Source organism: Coffea arabica, chromosome 6c, assembly GCF_036785885.1.
Source record: "Coffea arabica cultivar ET-39 chromosome 6c, Coffea Arabica ET-39 HiFi, whole genome shotgun sequence".
Classification (NCBI taxonomy): domain Eukaryota; kingdom Viridiplantae; phylum Streptophyta; class Magnoliopsida; order Gentianales; family Rubiaceae; genus Coffea; species Coffea arabica.
Genome location: NC_092320.1, coordinates 24,174,246 through 24,182,938, shown reverse-complemented (window position 1 = coordinate 24,182,938; position 8,693 = coordinate 24,174,246). Strand labels below are relative to the sequence as shown.

At 30.5% G+C, this 8,693-nt stretch overlaps 1 protein-coding gene across 1 annotated transcript; it reads left to right on the top strand.

Annotated features, from left to right (window-relative positions):
* Positions 1 to 4,391: 4,391 nt before the first annotated feature.
* LOC140008695 (uncharacterized) lies at positions 4,392 to 5,923 on the top strand. The gene is made up of 2 exons (XM_072053550.1): positions 4,392 to 4,458; positions 5,304 to 5,923. Exons 1-2 carry the CDS (start codon positions 4,392 to 4,394, stop codon positions 5,921 to 5,923), a joined length of 687 nt encoding a protein of 228 aa, XP_071909651.1.
* Positions 5,924 to 8,693: the final 2,770 nt, after the last annotated feature.

Below are 8,693 nucleotides of genomic sequence, written 5' to 3'. Positions count from 1 at the left end.
TAATTGAAACATTATACTGAACAAGGAATGCAGTTTGCATTTATTGCAGAAGTCTTTGGTGGAAGATCATGCTTAAAGTGCTTCACTATAGCCCTTTAAATTTGACAAAGATAATGAGTAATTCCCAAAAGTATACTACGTCCCACATTATGGCTGAAAAACTGATCATATCATGGGTTGTGCTCATGATGTGACTTATGTTGGTTTTACCCCAAACTATTAATATGGTAGCATATTGTTGTAGTACTATTAATTCTGATCACGAAAAATAGTAGTACTATTAATTATGAGTTGTGATCTTTGGAGTTTCTTCATTTTTTTGAAATAAGATGTTCTGAAGGTTGACATTAAGATATTACTACTAGCGGGTAGGTTCGTTTTTTGTGTTTTGGCTTTTTTTTTTTTGGCAGATTTTGTGTCTTACTGCATTACATGTCCTTGGGCTGTTCAAATCTGGATTATGCTGTAATTTTGCTGTGGAAAGTTGGAATCGTGCAAGACAAAAATATTGATGATCGAGAGAAAGAGCAAAAAAAAAAGGGAATAGATTCAAAAAATAATTCTTGCAAAAACATATGAGACAATGGCACCTAAAAATTAATATACTTTTTAGGTGTAATCTTATGGACAGTAATCTTATGTATCAAATTAGAAGTTTCGGTACTATTTATTCTTTGAATATTGACATTTTCATTGTAATTTCAATTATTAATAATATTTCTAATATTATAATATGATTGTTGTTTCCATTGTTTACAAGTTTCGGTACTATTTATTCTTTAAATATTGACATTTTCGTTGTAGTTACCATTATTAAAAATATTCCCAATATTATAATATTATTATTGTTTTCATTGTTTATAAGAATCAATTTAGAAATTTCGGTATTATTTATTTTTTAAATATTGACATTTTCATTGCAATTACAATTATTAATAATATTTCCTATATTATAATATTATTACTATTTCCATTGTTTATAAGAATCAAGTTAGAAGTTTTGGTACTATTCATGCTTTAAATATTCTCCTTCTTCACATGTTACTAATCTTTGTTGGATGATTCAACAAAGTATGGTACTATGGCTTTTATGTGAGTTTAGACATTTAGACATATAGTTCTCATTGTATTACTAATTATTTAGATTAGTCCCGGAACATGGTCATAGCTTTGATTAGAGAAAAAAGACATTTTCGTGAAATGTCTACATAATGGCAGATTGCTACCTGGTCTCAAATTACACACTTTGACTTCTAATTCTTGCAAATTTAGGAATTGGGGCTCTGTCTTTATGTGATTTTTAACTCTTAAGTATCTTCTTCGAGGCAAAAATTCAATCTTTTGCTTAACTTTTAGTGGAAAACAGAAATTGCTAAAGGTGTAGAGTTCTACTGCGTGGGTATCCTTTGAAGTATAATGGTCGTACTTAGAGATCTAGTATTATTGTCAATATGTTTGATGTGCCAGAAATAGGTACCTAAATTTGACTCCTTTTCGTTGTTGAACAAAACTTGGCAAATTGAGTACCAATCATTGACAAACACTGATGACAGGAAAAACCTGCCATGTAGCCTACTAAGAAATGCAAACAGTTGATTTACGAATTGCGGTGAAACTGATCAAGTCGGTTCGATCATGTAAAACTCTAATTGAGGTCAATGGTATGGAACATATGATCCAAGTTTTTGCAACTGATTTAAAAAAAAAAATTGACTCATTATATCTGTAAAACAATGTAGGAACTGAAACCTTAGAAGACAAACCTTCAAAATCCATAATTGATTATTCTTTCAAATTAAACATTGTGCAAAATCCCATACTAGTATTTATAAAAGGTGCCATCGACATATAAGCTCATGAGAATGAGCTGGTTGATCCTAAGAAGTAGCACAATCCAGAATAATATAGTAACTTTCCAGAATAATATGTGCACGGGCACATTGATAGGTGTAAAGCAAATGGCTCACGAAGCATCTTTCACACGCCTACTTATGATAACGAGCATCTGCCCAACTGAAACATCTTTTAGAAATCTTACTTATGGTAGGAATGAGGTTCTAAAAAAATGTAAAATTCATGTCACATCTTGATTGTGCTATGCACGGGCACAATCCAGAATGAGATGGTTCCATTGTTTATAAGAATCAAGTTAGGAGTTTCGGTACTATTTGTTTTTTAAATATTGATATTTTCATTATATTTACAATTATTAATAATATTTCTAATATTATAATATTATTATTGTTTTCATTGTTTATAAGAATCAAGTCAGTATTATCTATTCTTTATATATTGGCATTTTCATTATAATTGCAATTATTAATAATATTCCCAATATTATAATATTATTGCTGTTTCCATTGTTTATAAGAATCAAGTTAGAAATTATGGTACTTATTCTTTAAATATTGGCGTTTCCATTGTTATTTCAATTATTAATAATATTTCTAATATTATATTATTATTGTTGTTTTCATTGTTTATAAAAATCAAGTTAGAAATTTCAGTATTATTTATTCTTTAAAATTTGGCATTTTTATTGTACTTCTAAGTATTAATAATATTTCGAACATTATAATATTATTGTTGTTTTCATTGTTTATAAGAATGTGGAAAGAATACCAATTGCTTATAAGCACTTTAATAAATACTACCGAAAGCTCCCCAATTGCTTTGTTAATATGTTACATGTTAACAAATAGTACTAAAACCTATTATTGCATATGTAGTAGTCAATCATAATGAATAGGATCACTACAATCTTATCTAATATCAGAGGTTCACATAAATATATCGTCATTTTTACTACCAAAATTTCCAATCTATTTGGAACAATAATTAACATAATAAAAAATATATTTTACTATTCTAAATGTTTAATTACATACCATAAAAAATATAGTGACTCAAAACTCTTATGGTCGAAATCATGCTTCACATTTCACATCAATTTCACCCACTAAATAATGTCTCAAACATAAAATATTACCGACTACTGTCATAAACATTACCAAATTAAGGATAAATTTTCTCAATTCTTACTATTAAATACACATATTATCATTCATTAATTAAAAAATAATTTTAGCAATCTAAAATACTTCTTTTCGATTTTTCTAATATTTTCACATAACGTAATTTGTGTTAACAAATATTGCTATGTTTATTAGATCTTGCTATGGTTTTACATCAGACCACTCATGGTCATTTATAATATTCATACAGTATATTAGATTATTACATTTTTTATGAGTATACATTAATAATTGTAACTTAATTTAATACGTCTTTTAATACAATTATTTTAATATCCTTTTAGATCAAACAAATGATTATTCAACATCTTTTCAACTTCAACGTCCATCGACCGCAGCCCCAATTCTCCATGATCATGGTAAATCCAAATTTATGCACAATTTCAAAGTCATGCTTAATCATTAATTTTTTAACGTGCTACATTATTATATTAACTTTCTATATTACATAATGATAGATGAATTGCATAATGACTCACCAACTACTGAAGTTCCTATTACACTTACGTCATCAGCTAATGGTCCCGATAATAGTAAGTCCACGTTTTCTCATGTATCTTGACTAAGTAATCAATTATTATTTATGCAATTCAATTTCTTCCATTTCATTTTTTCCATTTGACTTCTAAAGATCCATTATACAAACATGCTCATATGAAGAATTTGTTCCTACTACACAAGACATTGTGCCTACTAATATAGTTGGAGCAGAACAAATCGGTAATCTACTAATATTTTTCTCATGTTACCATAATTAATATTTCTTGCTGTATATTCTTGGGCATACAAATATTATGTGCTTTATATCTTTCATATAGTGATAGTTTTAGGTATGTATCTTATTATACTTATTTCATCAATCAATTAGATCAAATAGGCCGAACGCGACGGTGACGTCGAATCACAAGAAGATGGACATTTGGTCCAAGAACAGTAATCTGTCACAAATGTCAATCTCTAATGTGGGTGGAAGAAAGAATTCAAAGTAGTACAAAACAATATCCAAGATTCAATTTATGTTGTCAAGATGGGGATGTTGTTTTACCGTTACTAACTCAAACTCCCCAAGTTTTACAACATATATTTACCACTCCAACATTAAAAGAGAAGATTCGATTGCTGAATGCACTATTCGGGTTTACATCCATGGGAGGCAAAATAGATCATTCTGTAGTCAATTCTGTCGGACCATATTTATTTCGAATTAGTGGAGAAAATTATCATCTAATTGGATCGCTTCTGCCACCTTTAGGAGAATTAGGTAGATTCATACAATTATACATCCATGATACCGATAATGAGTTGCAGAATCGTATGAATCTTTTGAACAATCATGATGGCAATCTTTTGAAAAGTATGACAGATGATTTGCAATATCAGATCAGAAGGGATATGGGAAACTCTCAAATACGCATTGATGATGGTGAGTTATAAAATTTGGGATTAATTGAACTCGAACTCATTTTGAATAAAATGGTCGATCTTTACGAGATTTTCCACCAATGCCATTACCGTCATTTGAAAATGCTCAGTTTTCCATGAACAGACTTATAAGAGAAGAGCTCGATCACGATTTTACATCAGAGCAGCAATTATTTGATAATTTATATGCTGGTTTGAATGAGGATCAATTGAAAGCATATGATCTTATTATGGAATCATACACACGTAATCACGGAGGACTATTTTTTGTGTATGGAAGTGGTGGGATGGGTAAAACTTATTTATGGAGAACATTGATTGCTCAAGTCAAATCGCAGAGAAAAATTGTTCTTTCAGTTGCATCATCAGGCGTTGCTGCAATACTCTTATCGAGTGGAAGAACAGCGCATTAATGCTTCAAAATTCCTATTAATTTGGATGAGTCATCAAGTTGTTCAATCAATAAAAATTCTGACTTAGCCAAATTAATTAGGGAGACATCTTTGATAATTTGGGATGAAGCTCCAATGGCACATCGGCATGGTTTTGAAGCGGTGGATAGAACTTTAAAGGATATCTTAAAGTTGAGTGAAAATGATTCTGAGGATTGTATTTTCGGAGGAAAATTAGTTGTTTTGGGCGGTAATTTTCGACAAACATTACCGATTGTTTCTAAAGGTAGGAGAGAAGCAACAGTATCAGCTACAATAAAAGAGTCAACGATTTGGGATCACTGTAGAGTACTGCATCTTAAAATAAATATGCGCATAATGAATTTACGTCTTCCTGAAAATATGCGTTAGCAATTGACAGATTTTGCAAATTGATTGCTGTCTGTTGGTGAAGGAAAGATTTCAGCAATTTCACTTACTGAATTTGGGGAATCAAATTGGATTCGGATGCCGTCGCAATTTCTCATAAAAAATGACGGTCAATCTTTAATGCGGTTAATAGATTCTGTCTATCCAAATTTGAGAAATTCATACAGAAATAACACTTACCTCAAGGAACGTGCTATTTTGGCTCCCAAAAATGGTGATGTTGACAAGTTGAATGATAAGATGCTATCAATGCTTCTTGGTCAATCACGTACCTACATGAGCGCTGATACTTTTTGCAATACTGAAGGTGACATGAGCGCTGATACTTTTTGCAATACTGAAGGTGACATTGTTGAAAATATGAATCCTCCTGAAATGTTACACTCTTTCAATTTTCCTAGGCTTCCAAATCATTTTTTGGAACTTAAAGAAGGAACTCTCATAATTCTTTTAAGAAATCTCAATCAGTCAGAAGGTCTTTGCAATGGAACACGACTTGTCGTTACCAGAATGGGGGATAAAGTTCTCGAGGCAGAAGTCATAACAGGATCTAATATTGGAGATTTAGAACTCATACCTCAGATCTCTTTAACACCACAGAGCGCAAGGACTCCTTTCCAATTAAAAGGAGACAATTTCCTGTGAAAGTGGCATTTGCAATAACTATCAACAAAAGTCAAGGCCAAACCTTGAAAAATGTTGGCGTTTACCTTCCTGAACCTGTGTTTTCACATGGTCAACTTTATGTTGCTCTGTCCCGTACTACTTTGCCAGTTGGATTGAAAATACTCATTGTTAATAGAGATAATGATCCATGGGATTACACAAAAAATATTGTATATCGTGAGATTTTTTACTCCCTTTGATAAATTGTGGACATCGCTTTGTTTACAAAAATAGTATATTTACTTCATATTATTGTATTACATATGCTTCACACTTAGGCATTTTTTTTGTACTTCTTTGAATTTGTGTTACTTACTGTATCAAATATAATGCTTAAATAATTAACCTTCATGCTATATTATAACAATTTACAGATATTTCATATACACCTTTATTCTATCTGAATCCTTGCGGATACGGATGGAATATAAAGGTTAGATTGTTTCGATTAATAGATATGGCCATATATGGAGTGCTTCAACGTTCGGGATGTATCAAGATACTTTTTGTAGATGATCAGGTAATAATTAAGAGTGTATGTTATTTATTATATTGAATATTGAATATTTACTAATCTGTTGAAAACTATCAGAAATTTGTCATGCAGGGAGTTATAAGAGGCAGTAATATGATAAACATTTTCGCAGATCATCTCCATGAAGGCAAGGTATACTGGTTTCAAAATATATATGTAATTCCAGTAGATCTTAAATATCGGCTTGCACCACATCAGTACCAATTATCGTTTGGAAACGATACGAAGATAGTGAATATTTTAGATGATTGTGGAACCATACCCCGTTTTAAGTTTAATCTGGTCAAACTAAGAGATGCAGAACAGCACATGGACAATGATGTGCAATTGATAGGTATTTCATTCATAATTAACCATACTTCTATTTAAGTTGTATATTTGAACTGGTATTACTTATATTTTTTTATCGTTTGCAGATGTAGTTGGTTTAGTTGTATCCGTTGGTTCACACTATCAAACATCTATCAATGACAAAACTAAGCGTGACATACTTTTACTTGACAAAAGGTTAGTTATTAGATTCAATATCTTTAAAGTATTTTATATTCTACAAATTTTGATTTATACTTACCAAAATTGTCTAAATGAAGTTTGACAGTAGTTCGGTTGACTTTATGTGATAAATTTGCAACTGATGATGGTGAACACTTGCGTCAAACTGTTACAAAAAATAATGTTTTGCTAGCCTGTGGTATTTGTGTGAGAAATTATAAAGGTAATTCAATTTATTTTCACTTTATTTTATTTAAATTTTATAGTTTATCAATAAATAAAGCACATTATGTAGGACCGTCACTCTATACTATTCGAGCAAGCAAATTGTATATCAATCACTACTTGGATTTTGCTCAATACCTACACAGTTGTTAAGTTTTACAAATACCGAAATATTAAATTACTAAAAATATTTCATACCCTTACAGATATGTATTTGAAAAATTTGCAGGTTTGAGAATGATAAATGTGCTCAGAAATTAGTGACGTGGTTGCGGTCATGCAATTTTACAATGTCCCAAGCATTGTTGATATCAAATGCTAAAAGAATATGGATATCCGAATATGCAGTTATCCCTACGGTACAATTCCTCTCAAATAATTAAGTAATGAACAAGTATCTACATGTAGTTTCGAATTAATAATTGTAATCTATACATTCTTTGGATGGTTTTAGGTTAAATATTTTCGGATACTTGCTTACATTCAAAGTATCAACCTAGACAATATGTTTCATGAGTTATGCAAAAATTGTGATCAACCATGTCAATCTCATTTTGTAAAAATGGTGTGTATCCATTGTAATGACGTAGTCGACACTATTGTCAGGTAATTATTTTCATATATTTTGAATTTTAATATTATTTGTTGCATTATTCATCACAATTTCTTCTTAACAGATACAATGTTAACATAGAAGTTAGAGATTCCAGTGGTAACCTATACCTTACTCTTCAAGACAGGCATGCACAATTCATGTTTCATTATGATGCTTCTTATCTTAGATATTTAAAAACAAAGGTATACATTATTTATATGTATATTTTTTTACACAATATTATTTACAAACTGTCTAAAACAAAAGATAATTTTGAACTATGTATGCTTTTAATTGTCAGAAAAATGGAGGTGCATTGTTCGACCAACACATCAATTCATGCAAAAATCGTGCATTCTCATTTATAGTGCGAACTCCACAAAAAACAACAGAATTAATTAAACCCCCAATACTGGCGTTCGTACTCAGAGTTGATTGGTGTGAAGAATGTTCACACCTTCATAGAAGATTATCAAATCAAATGTAAAATGTCTGTAAGTATTTCATTTACTTATCAAATTAAATATTCAATTATATTTAATTGGACCCTTATGTCGCTCAATTTATGATATAGATTTCTATTTTTTTTTCAGGATCCAACCTTCACTGAAGTGATCGTTTATAAATAATGGAGATGTTTTTATCATATATTGAACTATTGCTACAAAGTTTCATTTTTTTAAATATACTTTCATGTGCCCGTGATTATAATATTTTACTATTTTTAAATTCTTCCATAGATTGTAATTTTTTTAATAATGTAAGCACCGTGCGTAGCACGGATATTCACACTAGTTTCTATATAATCTCCACTCCTATTCGGCTAGCAATAAGGAGTAAAAGGTAGACTCCTAGTCTTTTCTGACTTCCTTCTCTTTAGAACCCGCCAACAAGAAGAAAAG